The 21,401-nt window shown below is 38.7% G+C and overlaps 3 protein-coding genes across 5 annotated transcripts; 1 reads left to right on the top strand and 2 right to left on the bottom strand.

The window, feature by feature from the left end:
- Window positions 1-605: 605 nt before the first annotated feature.
- Window positions 606-7,117, bottom strand: LOC137723435 (putative LRR receptor-like serine/threonine-protein kinase RFK1). 3 transcript variants are annotated; one of them, XM_088693835.1, is made up of 25 exons: window positions 6,859-7,114; window positions 6,514-6,744; window positions 6,245-6,425; window positions 6,035-6,106; window positions 5,873-5,941; window positions 5,728-5,799; window positions 5,529-5,600; window positions 5,361-5,432; window positions 5,206-5,277; window positions 5,018-5,089; window positions 4,846-4,917; window positions 4,628-4,699; window positions 4,225-4,293; window positions 4,063-4,128; window positions 3,854-3,916; window positions 3,721-3,768; window positions 3,552-3,595; window positions 3,017-3,408; window positions 2,730-2,928; window positions 2,401-2,547; window positions 2,186-2,304; window positions 1,891-2,101; window positions 1,486-1,723; window positions 1,235-1,382; window positions 606-1,115 (listed from the first exon to the last, which is right to left on the bottom strand). In XM_088693835.1, exons 3-25 carry the CDS (start codon window positions 6,394-6,396, stop codon window positions 768-770), a joined length of 2,889 nt encoding a protein of 962 aa, XP_088549961.1. In that variant the 5' UTR covers window positions 6,397-6,425; window positions 6,514-6,744; window positions 6,859-7,114; the 3' UTR covers window positions 606-767. The 3 variants fall into 3 exon arrangements, with proteins under 3 accessions (XP_088549961.1, XP_088549959.1, XP_088549960.1); XM_088693833.1 differs by lacking the exon at window positions 6,514-6,744 and having other exon boundaries at window positions 6,859-7,117; XM_088693834.1 differs by lacking the exons at window positions 4,063-4,128; window positions 6,514-6,744 and having other exon boundaries at window positions 6,859-7,117.
- A 2,525-nt stretch (window positions 7,118-9,642) lies between these two features.
- Window positions 9,643-12,302, top strand: LOC137726182 (seipin-2). The gene is made up of 2 exons (XM_068465064.2): window positions 9,643-10,798; window positions 11,605-12,302. Exons 1-2 carry the CDS (start codon window positions 9,731-9,733, stop codon window positions 12,088-12,090), a joined length of 1,554 nt encoding a protein of 517 aa, XP_068321165.2. The 5' UTR covers window positions 9,643-9,730; the 3' UTR covers window positions 12,091-12,302.
- Window positions 12,303-18,084: 5,782 nt separating this feature from the next.
- On the bottom strand, window positions 18,085-20,698 carry LOC137726561 (aquaporin NIP1-1). The gene is made up of 5 exons (XM_068465496.2): window positions 20,400-20,698; window positions 19,937-20,161; window positions 19,268-19,465; window positions 18,716-18,777; window positions 18,085-18,587 (listed from the first exon to the last, which is right to left on the bottom strand). The coding sequence occupies exons 1-5, from the start codon at window positions 20,517-20,519 to the stop codon at window positions 18,377-18,379; spliced, it is 816 nt and encodes a 271-aa protein (XP_068321597.2). The 5' UTR covers window positions 20,520-20,698; the 3' UTR covers window positions 18,085-18,376.
- Window positions 20,699-21,401: the final 703 nt, after the last annotated feature.

The raw sequence follows: 21,401 nt of genomic DNA, 5'->3' as shown, positions 1-21,401 counted from the left end.
GAATGCATGCTCACGTAGAATTCAAACCACCGTGAATGTTTTTAGGTGGAATAGTTTTGTGGTTGATCAATCATCAAACAGTAAGTCTTGTTTCTACACTATAATTTTTATACGACTTCATCTCATATGAAGATAGCATTCAAAGCTAACACTAAAAATAAATCAACTTTAAGATCCTATTTATAGTATATATGATTTAAGTTACAATGAGAATTTTGACCTTAGTTGGCATCAAATTCAAAATCCTAAAATCCTTATCCTAATAAAATAAGTAAATTATCAAAATTTCTTCACCATGCAAAGAATTCAAGTATCTAACCAAGAAGTACGAAACTCAGTCCATGTAAGACACAAAAACTAAACATTAAATGCAAGAGGATTTCTCTGCCCGTCTCCGATTGATCGGTTGCCACCTACTATTGGTCGCCATGGTACGAACTCTTCAAATGTTCTTTTCTACTTCTATACGATCAATAGCCACTTCTGGATCGTATCTAACACTTTAATTTTGAACCGTAAATCACAATATTTCGACTAATGATCTAACAGTTAAAAAATGCCGGAGTACAATAAAATTCTAGTAAAGTCGAGTTGACGATCATAGCTGAGCTGTCAAAAGCCGAAAATCAAGAACTTTTCATTGAGCAATGTTCATTTGAAAAATAGAGACGGAGCAATTGGTAGAGGAGGTCAGATTTTTGTATAGTACAAAAAATCTTTTAAATTTAGAAACTACAGCCATTTTAGGAAGTCGGATTTAACTCAAGTCATGCCCTGATGTGATGAAGAGGACGAACAACTGTATTAGCATTTGCCGAATTCTGAGACCGACTGCCACTCAAACTCTGTGTTTGGCTTTGATGATGTACATCTCTCAAGGACTTGAACCTCAAATCTTCAGTATAAGTACTCGCTTCTGGGATAATGTCTGGGACTTCTGTTTGTCCTTCGAGCATGCTCACCACCTCAGACATGGTAGGCCTAAGAGACGCAGAGGCATTTGTGCACAGCAGACCGACTTTAACCACAACTTCTGCTTCTTTGTCGTTGACTTCAGTCCCTAAGTTCTCATCAATCAGCTCCTTCAATTTTCCAGTTCGTTGCAACTGATAGGCCTGCATGCAACCACAGAAATTTCACTTTATCAAAAGGTTTCCTACTGATTAACATAAATTTGTCGAGAAACTACAATTTTATGCAATGGCTTGAGAGATTGAAAAGCCGTAATTAGTACCCAGTCCAGGAGAGAGAGGCAAGTTGAATTTGGGACATGGCTGTTCTTCTTCCCACTGGCAATTTCCAAGGCAACAACTCCGAAACTGTAAACATCTGCTTTGTAGGTCAAGTGACCCCGTAACGCATATTCTGGTGCCATATATCCTCTGCAGATTAAGATCGTTCGAACATTTGGTTATTCCAATTAAAAAGAAAAAACAATGCATAAATATGTAAGCATACGTCCAAGAAAATTTAATTGTAACTGACATTGTTCCTGCAACTTTGGTGCTAATGTGTGTTTTCTCCTCTTCATAAAGTTTAGCCAATCCAAAGTCGGATATTTTTGGGTTAATATCCGCATCCAGCAGTACATTGGTAGCTTTTATGTCTCTGTGAACAATCTTGATTCTTGATTCTTCATGCAGAAAAGCTAAACCTCTTGCTATCCCAAGACAGATCTTAAGCCTTGTAGGCCAGTCCAGTTTAATCTGATGGTTCTCCTGATCTATATATCATCCAAAAAAAATTGCTTCTTACTCATCCCAATACAATTATTATTTCGTTCTTTTTCAAAAAATTATACAAGTGATCAAACGTTAAGTACTCCGATCTTCAGTTGATCAAACTGAAGCCATACAAGTTCAGGATTAGAGAAAATGACAGAAAACCTACCAAATAAGACATGTGCAAGACTATTGTTTTCCATGTATTCGTACACCAGCAATAATTGATCCTCTTCAATGCAGCATCCATGCAGTTTCACTAGATTCGGGTGCTGTAAACAAGTTATCATGCCCATCTCATTTAAAAATTCCCGATTTCCTTGCTTTGAATTGGATGAGAGCTGCTTAACCGCTATCAATGAACCATCAGGTAACTGACCCTGCATCCCCACCTTAAATTTTAGAATCTACTTTTCAAATCATGAGAATTCCATATGCCAGGAAAAAAAAAAAAAAAGGGCTACCTTGAAGACAGGGCCAAAACCGCCTTCTCCAATCTTGTTTGCAGAATCAAAGTCGTTACTGGCAGCTTTGATTTGTTGTAAAGTAAAAATTCCCGTCTGCATATTTTGTCCAACAATATCTGTTCCAAAAAGAAAATAAAGTATGCCGATGAGTTCCTGATGTTATTTAACATATTTTGTTGGCAATGACATGGCTGGTTTAATGTAATATGCACCTTGTTGTCTCCCTCTTTCTCCTCCCAAACATCCTTTCCACCAAAGGATTGCCAGCATGAAGAGTGTTAGGCATAATCCCCCAACAGCAACACCGGCAATGATATAAATAGGTCGCACGGTTCCACCATTTTTACAGGGTTTAAAATCTGGCCAATGAGTAAACGAAACAAATTAACGTCACTCAGAAGCCAGAAGTGCTTTCAAGCGAATGAGTAAACCTTTGCACAATCTCAGAATCTACGATATGACAGGAAACCTTCACTCAACCTTCCGTTCATATGGTGGTACTAAAATGACAGCGTAAGAAACGTCGACAAGACTGACTCACCAGAAACCACAGAGATGGCTGATATAAGGGGACCATAATTTCCTTTCTCTGGAATCGCCGTTGTTCCTTTTCCAGCCCAATAGAATCGGATCTCTAGGACATTACTTGTCACATTGACATTAGATACTTGCTTAACTAATTTCTTTTGAGCCATACCTGCCTCATCTTCAATATTGAAATCCTTCCACACCAACCTTTCCTGAAGAACAATGGTCTCTTATCAAAACCTCAAGTTGCAGCCTTGCAGCCATAAAAAGATAGGCGTTTTGAACAGTGTAGATAATTACCTGAACATAGATGTCGAAAATACGCCTCCCAAGGCTACTGTATTTTTCGTCATTTGTGAATATGATTTCCGCAAAGTGGAGAGTTATAGTGTAAATTCCATTTTCCAAACAGTAGTGGAAATATGTAAGCGAAAGTGGAGATGTGCGCGCTGTCGCATATAATTCAGAGAGATTTGAAGACTCCAGCGAGATAGAGTAACGTGTATTTTGCAGATCGAAGCCATGCATGAAGTCACCAGTGCTACTAAATCCCCACATACTTTTCTCATTCCTAAAATATTTTGCAGTACCACCTTCAACTCCTCCATCTCCTTCAAACATGACATTCCTGCGATTCTCGTCCTTGACAATTATGTCACTTCCACCACAATTAATATGCATACAATTTGAATCTGCCCAAAAGAAATGGTGACAAGCAAGGATAAATGTGAGTTAGCCAGTAAATTAAGCATGATGCAAATGCTAATCATCTTTACAACTTTGAATTCCAAAGGACAAAAGTGAGATATGCAAGAACTCTAGTACGTATACTTACATCGTGGGCACTTAAAATTCTTCAAGCAGGGAAGAATTCCCCTTCTGTCACAAAATTAATGAGTAGAAAGATTTTAGCAAATTTGGCTCATTGTCTTGTAATTAACTTAAGAAATTATATTGGAAAGAAGCAAAATAAGAGAGCTCCGATACAAAAAGAAACATCTTACAAGTTGTCCTCCTTCGAAAAGCTCTGATACAAGTTCAGATTTAGATTCCTGAAAACAGTTTGTGAAAACACTCAGTTTTCCTAAACCACCTCAATCTAGAAAGTAATCCATAGAGAAAATTATGTGTTCTTACAAGTGTTCTTGACATTCTGGTTGCTTAGGGCCTTGCAACTTGAAGTTATTGTACGACAAATCACTGCAAAAATCATAAGAAAGTAAATGTACTCAGTTTTGCAACAAAACAGGAACCTCAGTGCCATGTAATTAGGAGTTAGAAGGGGAGACATTTACGGTATACAACAGTATATACACAGAAACGAGGTATTCAGGAAACAAACGTACACATTACTTCCCTGCAGCAAGATAGACTTCGGAACATTTCCACTTAGCAGGTTGCCAGTCAAAAAGCTAATCAAAGCGACGTAGAGTTTTAGTATTGTACCTCACAATACTATCAAGAATGATGCTGAGTTCAGCAATTAGGTTACTGCATTTCTCACTTACACAAATTTCAGACGCTCAGCTCCTATCGTGGATGGAAGTTCGCCCACTAGGTTGTTGAAACTGACATCCCTGACCATCACATAGTAACAATCAATCAACCTCCATCCTAACACAGATTCATTAACCAAATATATGACAGAATAAGTAAAGGGTTGATTGCATCCAAGAAACATTGTTTGAAAAATGAACTATATGTTTGCGCTTGACATACATTCCTCCTCCAGAGCAGGGTGCTGATTGTAGTCAGATAATATTTTACATTTAGGAAGCTGGGCAGATAGCTCATTCCAGCGGGAGACTTCTGTACAATTCCGCTTTATTGCAGACATTCACTTCTGTAGGTGTCTGTGTGTGGTGTGATTCAAGCATCAAAAGTAAAGTTTTTACCAGTTTTATTACTTACAACATCTCCAGGTTCTTCATGGACCAGATATATGCAGGGATCTCTCCGGAAATGTTACAGTTCCTCAAAATCCTTCAATTAGTTAAATAATCAGCGTCAAACAGTTTTAGTTATAGCTATTGGACAGAAAAAGATATTTGCGTGAGTGTGCGCTTGTGAGTTTACATATATATGAAACCATCGAAGTATTCAATGACATAGCTCTCTCTCAAACATACAATGTTACTAGGCCCGTCATATTTCTCAGCACAGGAAATCCCTGGCTCGGTGCATTTGTGTCACTAATCCTCCTGTACAAAGACAGACCACGATGTACAGAACAATTAATCAAATCTGCAGGAAAGATCACATAACAAATAACTTAGCAGAATGAGGATCCAAATTACTCACAACTCTTTCAAATTGTACAAAAAAGAAATATTTGATGGGATTGGTCCCTCCAGTCCACTTGAATGCATATCTCTTCAAGAAGACAAGTTTTTGGGAAATAAAAAAGATTAATACATGCTATAAAAATTTTAAAAATTCGAAGGGCAATGAGAACAGCTTGTTTCACTGAAAAAATATAAGGATTTTACAATCTTCCGAGTTGCTTCCAATTCTGCACCCAAATCGGGATTGTTCCATTAAAGTTGTTATCATTCATTCGGCTGCATTGCAGTATAATTTTGATTATCAGACACGAGAATCAGTATAATGCTATAAAACAGAAACAAATCTAATTAAACCTTACAAATCTCTTAAACTCCTTAGCTCGGAAAACGTCTCTGGCAAGTTTCCAGTCAGCTGATTTGAGGAAATAAACCTACAATTGTAACATGCAGCAAGGGGCTATTAACTCAACATATATAAGTTTGTAGTCCTTTTAAAAAATTGGGAATAAGAGGATTTTATGTCTTACAAAGTCTGTAAACAGACCAAATGCCCAAGCTCAGTAGGAAGAATACCAGAAAACTGGTTTGCTTCAAGGTTCCTAATGATTTGTATAAGAAGCGAAAAAGAACGTTGATGTAACAAATATGATATCTTATGGAAATTTCGTTCATCTATAGGTCAACTAGCAACTAACGAGGCATGTAGTGTAGTTAAACAACACGTACAGGAATGTCAGAGTGGTCATGTTTCCCAACTCCTTTGGAACTTCACCCGATAAGCGATTGGCAAGAACAGAACTGCAGAAAATTCACTAATAAATATACATAGCAACTCGTTTAAAACCTTTTCACAGAAATTCAAAAGGCTCACATATAAGTTAATTTCATTGAAGCCCATTCCCGTGGTATTGTACCCTTGAGATAGTTGTAAGCAAAATCACTACACGGAAAGAAATGTTACTTTAACTAAGATATAAAGATATGTATCGTCCAAATCTCGAAAATCAAGTAATTCAAATGCGTTAGCTCATACATTTCTCGGAGGTAAGGAAGCTTGACGAGTTGGGGTGGAAGCAAACCTGGCAAACTATAACCCTTGATCATTCTGTAAAATGTTTAACAAATAGTTAAAAGTATTGAGCAGAAACTACCGAAATTGAGAGCTTTGAAACATGGAAGGCATAGACTTTTTCTTAAGTCATGGAAAAATCAAGGTGAGACATGAAGTTCAAAAGAATCATACAGTTTTACGACATGACAAACAGTGTTGTTCTCAAAGTTGCATTCGCAATCGGTATTTCTCTGGGATCCCCTTGGTTGGTTCTCTGTTACACCCACCATATCAATTCGGCAAGCATCAGCACCAGCGTTGAAACTCCAATATTTGGCCCCCATCGTGGTAGCAACTTGTCGGAGAGCATCAACTAAAAGGCAATGGCATCCAGATTCAAACAGCAACAGAAAACAAATCAATGTAAAGTGAGATAAAGGGCAAGGCCGAGAGTACCCTACTTTTCTATGTGTAATATAAGGTGTATTTCGTAATGAAATCAGCATAATCATTGAGCTCTATACACGAAGCTCTACACCATGCTCTAGAAGAACTTGATGCAACAAATGATCTTAGATTCTCGCCTGAGAATGTAATTAATCTAATCCCAAGGAGCGGGATTCAAACTGGGCGTGGAGGGGGGGAGCACACTGATCTACTGCTAGGTCTGCAAACTTCAGCCAGTTAAATGACTGCAATAAAGAGCTTATAGATCCAGTCATGGATGAGTCCTTGTACGTACCAGCTATGGATATATACAAATGTCTGTATGTGTGTGTAAATATAAACAACTCAACTCAACTCACCTTCCTCTTGGGGCAACTGAGGAGGCTGAGCAAGTCCCGGCAGCAAGAAACAACTCAATGCAACAAGGAAGCAAGCAAAGAGCTTACCAGCCAGCTGCTGCATCATCATCAACATTTATGAAAATTGTACTAATCGATCTTTAACAAAAGTTTATTCTGAGGATACAGTGTGTATGGATTTGTCATTTGTGAGGTAGACGAGCACTCGTCTACTGTTCCCTGATGTGATCATTGAACATGTATTAAGCTTGATGGTGGGAACAAAGGGGACGAAGACGCACACTCAGGAACGTTATGGTAGCACTGTAGTGGCGGCTTAAAACAAATAATGCATGACTATGACAAAGTTTTATCACACGTGAGTGCATTGTAGGCTTGGTGGCGGCGTTTCGAGTATCGCGCTGTAGTGGAGAAAAGGACGATGGTGGTCAATTACCAAGGGCGGGGCTGACTGGCTAAGCACCTCTTTACCTTTAATTCCTTTTCGAAGTCAAAGTTGGACTAGTACAATCACAAAACATGAAACAATTACACGCAATAAAATTTGACTTGAGTTGTACCAATAAGCACTTGCATGCATGGACCAATTACTACCAAAAAACTTGACCCACTAAGTATCTAACATGAAGGGTCATTTTCATAGAGCCTTCATTGTAACATCCCATATCGACCAACAGAGAAAGGATGATGTGCCTTATATGTACATGCCCACCTCCTATAGCACGAGACCTTTTGGGAACTCACAGGCTTCGGGTTCCATCGGAACTCCGAAGTTAAGCGAGAGATCATTTCCAGGATGGGTGACCTATTAGGAAGTTCTCATGTGAGTTCTTAGAAACAAAACCATGAAGGCATGGCCGGGGCCCAAAGCGGATCTTGCTACGGCGGAGTCGAGACTTAGATGTGATAGAATGGTATCATAGCCACTTTGCCGTGTGGTGCAAGTGTGCCGACGAGGACATCGAGCTCCTAAGGGGGATGGATAGTAACATCCCACATCGACCAACAGAGAGGGGGTGATGTGCCTTATATGTACATGTCCACCTCTTATAGCACGAGGCCTTTTGGGAACTCACTGGCTTAGGGTTCCATCGGAACTCTGAAGTTAAGCGAGTTTGGGCGAGAACATTCCTAGGATGGATGACCTATTGGGAAATTCTCATGTGAGCTCCCAGAAACAAAACCGTGAAGGCGTGGCCGAGGCCCAAAGCGGACAATATCATGCTACGGTGGAATCAAGACTGAGATGTGATAGAATGATATCAAAGCCACTCTGCCGTGTGGTACGAGTGTGCCGACAAAGACGTCAAGCCCCTAAGGGAGGTGGATTGTAACATCCCATATCGACCAACGGAGAGGGGGTGATGTGCCTTATATGTACATGCCCGCCTCCTATAGCACGAGGCCTTTTGGGAACTCATTGGTTTCGGGTTCCATTGGAACTTCGAAGTTAAGCGAGTTCAGGTAAGAGCATTCCTAGGATGGGTGATCCACTAAGAAGTTCTCGTGTGAGTTCCCAAAAACAAAACCGTGAGGGCGTAGCCAAGGCCCAAAGCAGACAATATCATGCTACGGTGGAGTCGAGACTGGGATGTGACATTCGTTTTTGTCACCCATTGCATACAATTATGAGTATTTAGTTAATAAACACAATTATACAACATATTTTATTAAGCTAAATTACTTATTAACAAAATGTTCCTTATCAATCAAAAAAGGTCCAAAGACAATTTGATCTTCTATCACAAAATAAAATTTTGAGCAATAATATAACTTCGCACAAACCAAATTTTTTTTTTTTTTTTGTTTTTACTAACCTTTCACACTGACACAAATGTATCATAGCATCTCTAATTATAATAAATAAATAAATAAAACCCACATGTTTTCTCTCTTACATTTCTCTCCAACTTCTTTTCTTTTCCATATATTTTTTTGTTTTAAATTTTATATTTGCACAAACACAGTGAATGGGCTTCATCTAAAGATTATGATGATATCAAATGGGTAATCGTTTCATTTGTTAAAGACAAGATTCAAGAATATCTATAAATTATAAATAAATGTGTAATCGTTTCATTTGTTATAGACTACATTTCTATTTGTAGTGAGCAAGGTTCTAAAAGGTACTAGGCAATGTTAGGGCGGTGGCAAGGACCCAGCGCTTGGGTGTCTAACCGGAACCTTGGTGGGGGCTAAGTGGTTTTTTTTAATTTTAATTAAATTTATTATATAACATATAAATAAATGTGTACCTATACTTAAAAAAAACACATAATTGTATTGAAAAATATAAATTGAAAACTAGAATGACATATATATTATAAAATATTAAAACATATTAAAAACATGAAGAATGATATAATAAGTGTTTATCTAAGTATCCAACAAGTCACATACAATTCATTAAAAAAATAAAATTCAAAATGTAAGTTATCTATTTTCTGTTTATATGAAAGTTGCGATCTAGACGTGTCTAGGCATCCTTTATTTTTAAATACTTATGAATTAATCGTCATATTGATCAGCCTCTATACCTAAGCGAGTGCCTAAACGATGCTGGTTTTTGTAAAACACTGATGGTGAGAAACAATTTTTACACACACTTTTTACTCTCAATCCAAGAAGAAGTTAAAAATAATTTAATTTTTACACACTCTTTCCTTGAGCATTTACTCTATCTAAAGCTTATCCAAAAAGGTTTCCAAAAAAAAAAAAAAACAAAAAAAAAAAAAACGACCTTATCCAAAAAGAATTAAAAAACGAGAAGGCCTAAAACGCAGCGTTTTCTTCGCGTTCGTAAGTAATGAGTGGCAAATGCTGAGACGATAGCAATCAGCAAACTCCAGCCCCACGCTACGCGGCAGCAGCGATGGAAGTTACAGAACCTCCCGCCTCAAACAACGAAGACGAAAACGACGACGTCTTCTTCGACGCCCTCGACGACTTCCCCTCCGACGACGAATCAGATCAATCCACGTCACCCCCAACACTCTCTCTCCCCGATTCCAAACCACCTCAGGCGACCCACCTCCGTCGCCGGTCATTTGTCCGAGCAATCACCGGCGACGACACAAACACTTCAACTTTAGAAGAATCCTCTCTCAGCTCCTCCCGAATTGACCCCAACAACGACGCCAGGCTCAGTTTCCGAGCTAGAAGATTTAAGCTTCCCCGGAATTTGAGGGAGTCCGAGTCGACTCCGGGCCGAGGCAGCTCGGCGCAAGTTCCGAGTGACCAAAACGACGAGGGTTCGACTGTAACTACCGCCGCCAACGACGGCCCATCCGCCGACTCGGCCGACTCGGCCGCGCAAATCGGTGACCCTTCGTTTAACCTTCTTGTTTTCATAGCAGGATTGGTAATCAAAGCAATTGGTCTCCAAATTAATCTATTCGTTAGCATCTTAACATTTCCCATATGGGTTTTGCACAATTCTTACATGCTGGTAGTCGACCCCTTTCAATTTGTGCGTCGAGGGAGAGAGTATTTAAACGGAAAGTTGTTATATTTGTGGAATTTGGCTAGTGGGTGTGTGAGTCCTCTGGTTTTCGAGTGGTTGAAGGACAACAATGCGGTTTGGAAGGTGGCATTGCGGTGTGGTTGGGGTTTGTTTTGGTCATGCTATGTTGGTATTGTCTTGTGTGCTCTCTTGGTCTCGGCTATTTTGTTTAGTGGAGTTCTAGTGAGGTGCATTGTGGTGGAGCCACTGCAGATGAAGGAAATGTTGAATTTTGATTACACCAAACACAGTCCGGTGGCTTATGTGCCAGTGATGTCGTGCGCTGGTGTGAGTTGTGGTACGGATTGTAAAGAGAAGGTTCAGGCTGGGGAGAGTTTTGGGGGGTATCGGGTTATACCTCCTGGTCATAAATTGAGGGTTACTGTTTCGTCCATATTGCCTGAATCGGAGTACAACAGGAATCTTGGAGTCTTTCAGGTAACTTGCTTTATTCACTTAAATGTGAATTCCTATTTGTTGTTTCAGACTTCTATCATGCGTCTTGTTTTTTTCGTTAATTCATAATGGAATTGATTGTTTCGAGTTTGCTGTTACATGGTAGAGTTTCATCTATTCTATAAAAGGGTATATGAAGTTTGGGTTGGTGATCATAGTCGTTAGCTTCCAAGTAGCATTTTGTACATATGGTGTGTTATGGCAGTAGTTTTCTCCTTGCTTGTCCCCCGAACGGAGATGCACCAGATTGTCACAGTCGTCACTTAATTTTAGAAGGCATAGGAACCGTGGAACAATATGGGACATGAAGATTGATTAGTAAGCCTTTCCTTTAATCTAAAGCATGGATCTTTCGTAGAAATCTGGTGATGCTGTTTTTTGTTTGGAGATCTTACTATCATCATGAATTCTTATACTGGCACCAGGGGAAGTAAGGAAGTTGAATTGTTGATACAGCAGTACGAAAGGAGCTAGTATATCTCTTTCCAAGTCTCTGAGTTAAATACCTCGGGTACCTCATGCCACTTGTTGTATTACAGGGGAAGACATGAAAATTTTAATTTCCATTAGAGGCTTTCACGATCAACACTTTTAGATCCACTGTTAATCCTGATTAACAAAACCTAGTTAATTTTACATTGCCATGTAATTGAAACCAAAAAAAAAAAAAAAAAAAGAAAAAAAAAAAAAAAAACTAAAGATTTGGCAATCTCTCGCTCTTTTTCTCTCTGAAAAGACGTTTTGCTATCATGAATTTTTATTTGACTAATTTTGTTTTATTTTTGTAGGTCAGGGTCCAATTCCTGTCTGTTGATGGTAAAACCCTTGCCAGTTCGAGCCAACCATGCATATTACAGTTCAAAAGTGAGCCTATCCGCCTTCTATTGACTTTCCTTAAGGTTGTTCCTCTTGTTGCCGGCTATGTTTCAGAATCCCAAACTCTGACTCTCAAGTTTAGAGGGTTTATCGAAGGTGATGTTCCCACTGCCTGCTTAAAGGTGACAATAGAACAGCGTGCAGAATACTTGCCTGGTGCCGGTATTCCTCAAATATATGATTCATCGGTGACCCTTGAGTCAGAACTTCCCCTATTTAGAAGATTTATATGGAATTGGAAGAAAACTATATTCGTCTGGATAAGCATGATGGTGTTCATGACGGAGATGCTCGTTACTCTAATCTGCTGTAGACCATTAGTTATTCCGAGAACTAGACCAAGGGATCGTTCTGTCATCAGCACTGCCACTCAAAACAGCCTCCCGGTACGAACTTAACTGGAAACATGCCGGTGGTTATGGAAGTAGGGGAACCTTTGTTAGACTTTTCACTTTTAACCTATTCAATTCTATAGTATCTAACTTAAAATTTCCGTTCATTTTTTAAATTCTTTAAACCACAGTGTAGATAATGTCTTTTATTACCTGTTGAAATTTGTCTTTCCATATAAATGTCGGAAGCAATTTATAATTTACATTTGTATTCTATATCTTCTCATTTAGCCATTGACATTTTACTTGGTAGCTGTTGTGCGAATGAATTACGTTGAGCTTGAAATTCTAAGACAAGTTTGTGTTACGAAATGGGTGTAATTTGATTCGGAGTGTGGAAGTTTCCTATACGGCCAATGCCGAGGGAGCGTGACATGTATTGAATAGATAACGAATGGAGTTCGGATTTGTGGAGAGCTGTGTGCAAGGGAATTCCAGGTCTTCAGATTATGGCACTGGAGATCATAACAATTAACTTGGCATGAAGTAACTTGTGGTGTTCCTGGGGCTCAAAACCCTGTTCAGGAATACTGTATTAGATTATTCTTTAATGACCGTTGGACTAGGGGATTAAGGTTTTTTTGTATAATCGTATTCGTCTATTTTCTTCACTATAAATGAATGTTTTAATGGTTTTGGATTTGTCTAAATCTTGCAAGGATGATCAATGAATTATGCTTTATAAGATAGACGATTTGGATTGTTAAAATACATTACGGAGTGGACCCCAAGAAAACGTGTGCAAAAAGTTGTGTAAAAAAAAAGTGGTGCCACGGATCTGCTTCCATATATATACACACTGTAACAACAACAAAGTCTTATCCTACAAAGTGGATTCGGCTATATGAAAAGTTTCTACAATGCCCTTGTTTGTTTAACATTGCTTCGTAGCACCGATGAAGATATAACGATCCTTGCTCACTTATCAATCACGGACCACGCAGTGTGTCACTTCCAGGTGAAAAACAAGTTTTAGAGCAATTTCGTTTATAATTCATTATCATAGGGATTCGATATGAAAAGGAGTGTTGGCTATCAATTATCTGACACCCTCTCCTCCTTTATTCATGCTTGAAATCAGCGGCGTAAGATAAACTTACACATGCAAAACTTAAATGAGAAAGAAAGGCAACGAAAATTGTCTCTCATATCTTGTTTGTAAAGCAAAATATCCAGATTCTTGTTCTTTTTACTTTAGTAATAAGCAATCTACTCGGATATCCTTTTCTTAATATGACTTCTGATTCAACTTGTTAAGCAAGTCATTATTTTGGGGAATCTTTTTCATTTAAAGTACATTTATTTACCCTTAGGGCTTCTTAAGTTCGATAGGGTTTTCTTATCATATTTTATCAACCATGTCAAATACAAAACCAACCTTTCGAGTTTCAACCATGTCAAACCTGCCGCCGGAGTTAATCGTTGACATCCTTTCACGGATCCCTCCCAAGGATTTGATCCGATTCATGTGTGTTTCGAAATCTTACCATATATGCCACCATCCATGATCGAAAGTTCATCGATGCCCATCAGCAACGTGCTATTAGAAGAAATTTTTTCGTACCCTTTTTATTGAGGGAGCCGAATTCGGTCTTCCCAACGCTGCGGAGAACGACTTGTGTTCATTGGCGTTCTACGATAATGATACGTTGGGGACCATTGAGAAACTGGAAGCGCCGCTTAAACGCCGTGGTACTTGCACTCACATATTGGGCTACTCTAACGGTCTTGTTTGCATCCGCAACAGTAAACATAGTAGCGATGAAGGCGATTTTGCCATTTGGAATCCATCAATTCAAAAGTTCAAGAAGATATCCTCTACAAGCTTTGAGCAGCCAACAGATTTGACATTAGGACGTCCCTGTTATGGTTTCGGGTATGATTTCGCTAACGATGACTATAAATTTGTGAAAATTGTGGAATTTCTTGATGGGGACGGGGTTATTACGGGCGCCCAGGTGAAGGTTTATAGCTTAAAATCCTACTCCTGGAAACGGATCCAAAGCATGTCTGCCAATGGTTTTGGAGTTGATTCAAAGAATATCCGGTTTCTGAAAGGTGCTCTAAGTTGGCTAACAAGAAACGCAGGTGACAACCGTTACAAAATTCTGTCTCTTGATCTTGCCACTGAGCAATGTTGTGAGTTTCCCACCCCGTTTAATGGGGATGACAATTCTAGACTGTTTTTGGACGTTTTAGGAAGCTTTTTATGTATTTGTGTTGGTCATTTTTATATCCGAAAGGATTTTTGGATTATGAAAAAATTTGGGGAGGCAGAATCTTGGTCCCTAATTTATTCTGTTGATGTGGAAACCATACGTACATCGCTTGGCTATTTCAAACCTATGGCTTTTTCAAAGAATGGTGAAATGGTTCTTTTTACGGACAACTATGATAAGTCTTTTGGCTTTTGAAGAAAAGAAGTATCAAACAAGTTGAAATTGAAGGTCGACATGAAAATACAACTATTTGTGTGGGAAGCCTTTGTCTTCTTGACGGCGATTCTGTTATACTTGTGTTTGGACTCAAATTTACACCATCGGTCCGTGCAATCAAGGCCGTTGAGTGAGCATAGTTTCACACCGTCAAATAAAAAGTGGAGATAATTCATTTTGTTATTATTAAAGGATAATGTATGGTGTTTTATCATAATTATCTTTTAATAATAATTTATTATGAAAGATGAGATATGTATTTCCAGGAAACATGGCAGCACAATTCAAGCTGATTTGGATGTTTTGGCGTGTGAATGTGTGGGTGGGATCAGTTTGGTTGACTGACAAGTGTTGTGTTGCAAATTGTCCATTCAAAGTGTGGTGGGGATCAAGATGCATGCATTGGTAAAGATTATGATGGCAAATGGAGCTGCAATGGCAGAGGCTTTGGCCATTCTGCATGGGTGTAACATGGGGGTCAGTAAAGGTTGGAACTCGATATGCATTGAATCGGACTCCTTAGAATCTATTTCTTGCCTCAGGGATTTGGCTAAGAAGGGCAGCTGGGATGCTTATCCCATTCTAAGAAAGTGTTATAGTTTGGGATTGGCGTTTCAAGTTTGCCGCTGGTCTTGGGTCCCAAGACTGGCCAACACGGTCACAAACCTTTTGGCTTCGCGAAATTGTAGGGAAGTATGTGATCATATTTGGGTCGATAGACCCCCATCTTTCCTGGTCCATGTCTTATGCAATGACGGTCTTCCATGTCCTCCTTAATTGTTTTTGGTAGTGTGAGAAGGGATATTTTAGCATTAGATGCGGCGTCATGGTCCCTTTCTTTCCTTCTTGCACTATTTTTCCTTAGTTGTTGCTGCAGTTTGTATGCCTCTTGGTAGGCTCTCTTGTAACCTGTTGGCATCTTTGCCTGGATATTGCTTATCTAGTTTCCAAAAAAAAAAAAAATTACGAAGAAGCCTAGATAGGTTTGGTTTCTGATTTGATGTGATAAGCCTGACTTTTATTAGGTTTGAAGAGTCAAGGAACAAATCCCACGGATCAATTTGAAAGATATGCATTGGCTTCTGGATCAAATTCAGTTCCGCGAATTAGAGTTGCAGTTGGACTCTACAAAATTATCTGGCCGCGCCACACAACATTTGCCTTTAAATACAGAGTCGTGGACAACATTCAAGCCCCATCCAATTCAACACACAAACTACCCTGCGCAAACTCTCACTCTACGCGAAACCTCTCAACAACCTTGAGATTTTTATTTTCTTTTTCCGCCAACACATCTTCAGTTTGGATAAACAACACTAGAGACGTATAATCAGCCGACCGAGGAGCACCTTCAATTTGGATAAATAACACTGCTTCGAGACCGACTAGTTATTTATCAAAGTCTCGGTCAACAAGGATTTTCGAGTCCTTATTGGTAGATGTCATCTCATTAGCAGCCTTGTCACACAAGTTACATAAACCAACTCCCCAATCTGATCATCTTCTGTTCCATTGACTACCAGATCAAGAAACCCTTCGCTGCCTGAAATTTCCTCTTCTATAGAGGTAAAGGGACAAAGGCTTCTATGCCTCTCTACGGAGACAAGGCAAGTTGTTCATCCTAAAAACTACCAAGCCTACGTGGCGCACATGCCGAGTAATCAATAAGCCAACTACGTCCTTCAGTTATGTGTGGGGTGTGCCAACTTGACAGCCGAGCTCGGCCGGTGAGTAAAATATGTGGATGTAGCATTGGGCTCGCTGTTGACTTCTTAATTTTGCGACTATGGCCGAGAAAGGAACGCATCTCGGCCTTCGGGTTCTAAAGTCTGAAGACAAGGCTGCTAGTTATGCGAAGTTCAATATCAAATTCGGCTTTCAATGTGCCGAATGCAGTAACCTGGTAACACCTCAGTTGCTTATCAGTTGGTATTGCAAACCAAGGGGCACCACACAGAGCTCCAAGAGTTGGTGCAAAAATGTACACCCACAGGTCCTATGCCTGTTGAAGGGTTCCGCTCTTTTATAGGTGGGAACGCCAGAAACAACAAAAATGAGGTAAATTGTCATGATGTACTCAATCACAAATGGCTGCAAGGGAATTGTTCCTGCAAAGCGGTTTTGGGTCCCATTAAAGATCAGTCTAAGACCAGTTGCAAGTGTTGATCCAAGGATTCGAGCTCCTACACAAGCACGTAGCCATAAATAAAGAGTTGTTATTGGCACTTCAAAAATTTATTGTGCACTCCAAACCTTTTATATTTGTAAAGGAAGAAATAAAACTAGAGGTTTAATTAGGTCACCTGTTTCAATGGAAAACCTCTTGGTCACTGGAAGGCAATGGTGACCGCAGGATTGAAATGGACACCAGAGATGTGGCCAACAGAGTAAGTCATGACCATCACAACCATCCCCCAATGGTTTATATCCTACATTACGATGGAGACTCTGGACTTAGAGCGATATGAGAGACTCTGAAAGACGTCAACTGCATACAACCTTGGAAAACATTAGGAATGTGAATTGTTCCAACTTTTCCGCAACCTTTAAGACTAGGGTAGGGTTGTAATTAATAATTGTTTAGGACTACCTAGTTTAGGGGTTGCAGTTAATTTGTTAATACAACATTTAGAGTGGGACATACAAACCAATATTAAAATCCAATACGCATTTCACCATGATCAGCGATACAATAAAATTTTGGATGCTAGGATATATACTCTTTAACTTTTAGGTTATTAATACCGTTAAAGATACATCGGTGACGGGAGAAATGCCACTTTGTACCATGGAATGCATGATGACTGTATTCTTGTGCGTTGCATTGATTTTTATTTGCTGTTCAAGTTCTTTAAGTTTTGGAAGCAGGAGGTTGAGTTGTAGTTGTGCAACTGCAACCCAGAGTTAAAGTGACTTTTCGAATCATGACTCGTGAGGTAGACTTCAACTAGTATTTGTCAATTTTGAGTCGAGCATTCCATGAGATTGGTGGAATTTGCATATAAAACGTGGATTATTATTCACTTTTGCACTTTTAATGTGTTGCATTGCATGCCAATACCATTTATGAACAGGATTTATGTGATAAAATGCCCAAAAACTTCAATCTTATCCTTTACAACTAACGCCATTCCTTGAGTCTTTTCTCTTCCTCTTCCTCTTTATTCCCCCATGCATTTTTAGTCTCTTTCTCTGGAGATCATGCAATATGCATGTTGTAAATTGTAATCGCTCAACATTGCCAAACACACATCACCAGTCGGTTTAGCAGCTCATAGATAGTTTCATTTAATTAGATCATGTCTCAAGTTCAACTTATACTAACGTGAGAAAAAGGTGAGATATTTGTATAGGGTCTGATACTAAATTGTGAGTTGTTGTGAGTTGCTTAACGGCATGTTGTATAAGTATTTTTGTATGGTCTGATACTAAAAATTGTGACTCGTTAAGGAATTTCATTATGAGTTGCTTTGTAATAAGTCTGATACTAAATTATGACTTGTTAAACAACATCTTGTAAATTTGTCTGTGTAAATATTAGCTCATTTGTTGGGAAAGAAGATGATGATAACAAAAACACACTTTGATTTGATTTATCAACCTGTGCATGGATCAGAAGATACCATGTGATACACTAATATCCAAACATGGGAATTCAAATTTCCACTTTCATCTGTATAACAATACATCTGCCACCTGACTTGCTGGAAAACCAAAAACAAAAAGTGCATAAACCATAAAAAAAAAGGTAGGTCTTTTCCTTCTCTTTTATCTAACCACAAATCTGTTTAAATTCTTTAGAATTAACTAGTTAATAAACCCTTCCTTTCCACTAATTTTTTCACCAATTCGAGCCGTTAATTGCGCCCCACTCCTTTTAAGAAAGAGCTACTCTTAGTGATCTCGCGCAGCGGCTTGTCTGTAAACCTGATGACATTGTAGACCAAGGCACCACTCACAGCTCCAAGAGTTGGTCCAAAAATGTATACCCACAGGTGCTTATAGTGCCATGATGCAATTGCAGGTCCTATGCTTCTTGCTGGGTTCATTGATGCTCCTGAAATCTGTCTGCAGGGTATAATGTGAACCCAAATCATTAGGATACATCTTAATTTTTAATTAAGAGATATATGTCACAGCTTAGTAAACAAATATATCTTTGAAGGATGTTTAAAATGATATTACTAAGTTAATACCCTGTACACATCACGTTAAGAAGAACCGTAGCACCAACCGCAAGCCCGGCAAGCTCTCCAATCTGCGTAAGCAAACAAAAGAAGAAAAATAAAATCGCCACAAGATTTCTGGAGTCACTGTCGTTATGGATATGATTCAATGACCAAGTCACTGTCTCTGTAATAGTTTAACATGAAAAAAATATATGATGCAGACATTTTGGAATCTATTAGTTTAATTAAGTAGTATAATATTGCCAAATCAAATTATATCAGTCTAACAAGTTAAGAAGTTTGACACCAACCCTAGTTAGCTAATCAACCATATTGGGTATGGTTACTTTTAAAAATTGGGAAATTTGGACCAATTTTGACAATGTTGAGGTTAATCAATGGGAAGAACTTCATTGCACTTAGGATGCTACGGTAGCGAAATCTCAAGTCAATCACAAATTTCTTCGTGAGGAATCAAAACACATAGGTGTGCGTGATTGACATGAGAAACGTTCAATGTTAGGTTCCATACGAAAGTAAATTGTATAGAGGTTAAGAGGTAGAAAAAGAAGTAATTACCGCTCGATTATCAGTGGCAACACCAGAAACAACAAACATGAGGTAAAATGTGATGATGAATTCAATCACAAATGACTGGAAGGGAGTTCCAGAAGGAATTGTTCCTGCAAAGTGGTTTTGGGGCCCATTGAAGATCAGTCTAAGAGTACCAGCTGCAAGTGTTGATCCAAGAATTTGAGCTCCTACATAAGCAGGTACCTATAAACCAAAAAATAAGAACAAATAGAGAGAAATGTAGTAACATAAAAAAGGAACTGGGCAAGAGAACATTATGGTTTCGGTTTCAAATTATGTATTAAAGTTTGTTTTGTAAGCAACATGGGTTTTATGTTGCACATGACAATTTCGTCTGACGGTACTCAGTTTCTACTTATTAGACTAACCTTATTCAACAAGAAGCACATGCATTTTTATTTAAGGAAAACTAACAAAAATGATTTAAAAACTTTGAATTTTAACGATAAGGACAAAATAAAGGGTAAAGTGAATAGTATCAGGATTGACTTTTTAGTGTAAAAATGTGGTTTTTCATTAAAGTGAACATTATCGGGAGTTTTTCATTAAAATTCCATTTTTATTTATTTACAAGAGGACATTAGGAAAATTGATCTCTGCAGTTTACCAATTTCAAAGGAAATAAAAATTTATGGGTTGGTTTGATTAGGTCACCTGCTTGAGTGGAAACCTCTTGGTCACTGCAAAGGCAATGGTGACAGCAGGATTGAAATGGGCACCAGAGATGTGACCAACAGAGTAAATCATGACCATCACAACAAGCCCCCAAACAATAGAAATCCCAGGAAACGACACCGTCTTGTCTGAGACCAAATTCACCACCACAGACCCACAACCTGCAAATATCACGAAGTAGGTTCCCAGCACCTCAGCAAACACCTGTCCCACAAAAAGGTTTCAACTTTATCATTCACTTTAAGATCTGCTTACTTAAAACAAAGAATTTATATTTAACAAAAATGATTTTACGGACTTGAATTTGGTCAGTTAGTAAGCAGTGTGTTCTCAGCCTGCCAATTTTCCGTGAATTAAAATAGTTTAGAATAACGACTTCTCATTAAAAACAAAATGGTTCTGAAACTGAAAGTTGGGCAGAAAGAAGATGATTAAGTCACACCTTTTGCATGAAAGGGACAGAGACACAAAAGCTGCCGGATTCTTGGTTGTTTTTGTGATTGGCATCACCATCTTCAACATTCAAGACATGGGTTCCATTAGTTTCTGTAGTCTCAGCCATGGCTGAAGCTAGAGAGAGAGAGAGAGAGAGAGAGAGAGAGAGAGAGAGGAGGAAAGGTGAAGAGTGAACAAACAACCCTGCAGGGCAACCCAATTTATGGGAGAGAGATGTTGACTTAAGAAGAAAAGGTTGGGGCTCTATGTTTTGTAGGATTATTATTTATTTCATAAAAGGTATTTTCAGATTGGAGTTCCATAGGAGATATCGTTGAAAAATGTGGCAAGCTTGTGAAATAACAGAAAGGGGCATTCAAGACTGCTTCAACTACCCACCGGAAATACAGAGTGGACACGAATGCCTTTTTTCTACAAAGAGTAGGTCCTCTCCCTCCAAAATTCTCTTCTTCTGATCCTTTCTTATTTAAACGGTCACGATTAAATTGTAGAGCCAAAAATAATCACAAGACAATATGTGGATTTTAAGGTTAAAATGACAAAATTACCCTCGAGGTATACCTGGATTCCTACGTGCGAACAATGGGCAATCGACACTCAACCAAGTCAAAAATACCCAAAATAAGTAATAATTCAAAACATATTTCATTCATCCTCATCAAATCCTCTCCACAAGGTAACTCTCATATCATTCCCCTTTTATTATATTAACTAGCTAATTAATTAGGAAATTATTCTATTAATTAGCTAATTAATTGATTTATTATTCAGTTATTCCTAATTAAACACAAATCATGAACCTACCCCACAAATTCATCCAAGTGGCCGGTTCTTCCTTTCTTTAGGAGGCCGGCCATACCCCTATATAAACACCCTTATTCTCTCTAAAACTCAACTGGAATTCTCTTGCTATATTCTCTAAATTCTCCAAACACTTTTCCCTCGAAATTCTAACTTTGGCATCGGAGGTTCTTCGGCCAAAGCCCCC

Source organism: Pyrus communis, chromosome 5, assembly GCF_041283825.1.
Source record: "Pyrus communis isolate YQ-2024b chromosome 5, ASM4128382v1, whole genome shotgun sequence".
Lineage (NCBI taxonomy): Eukaryota > Viridiplantae > Streptophyta > Magnoliopsida > Rosales > Rosaceae > Pyrus > Pyrus communis.
This window is presented reverse-complemented; position numbering and strand designations above follow the sequence as displayed.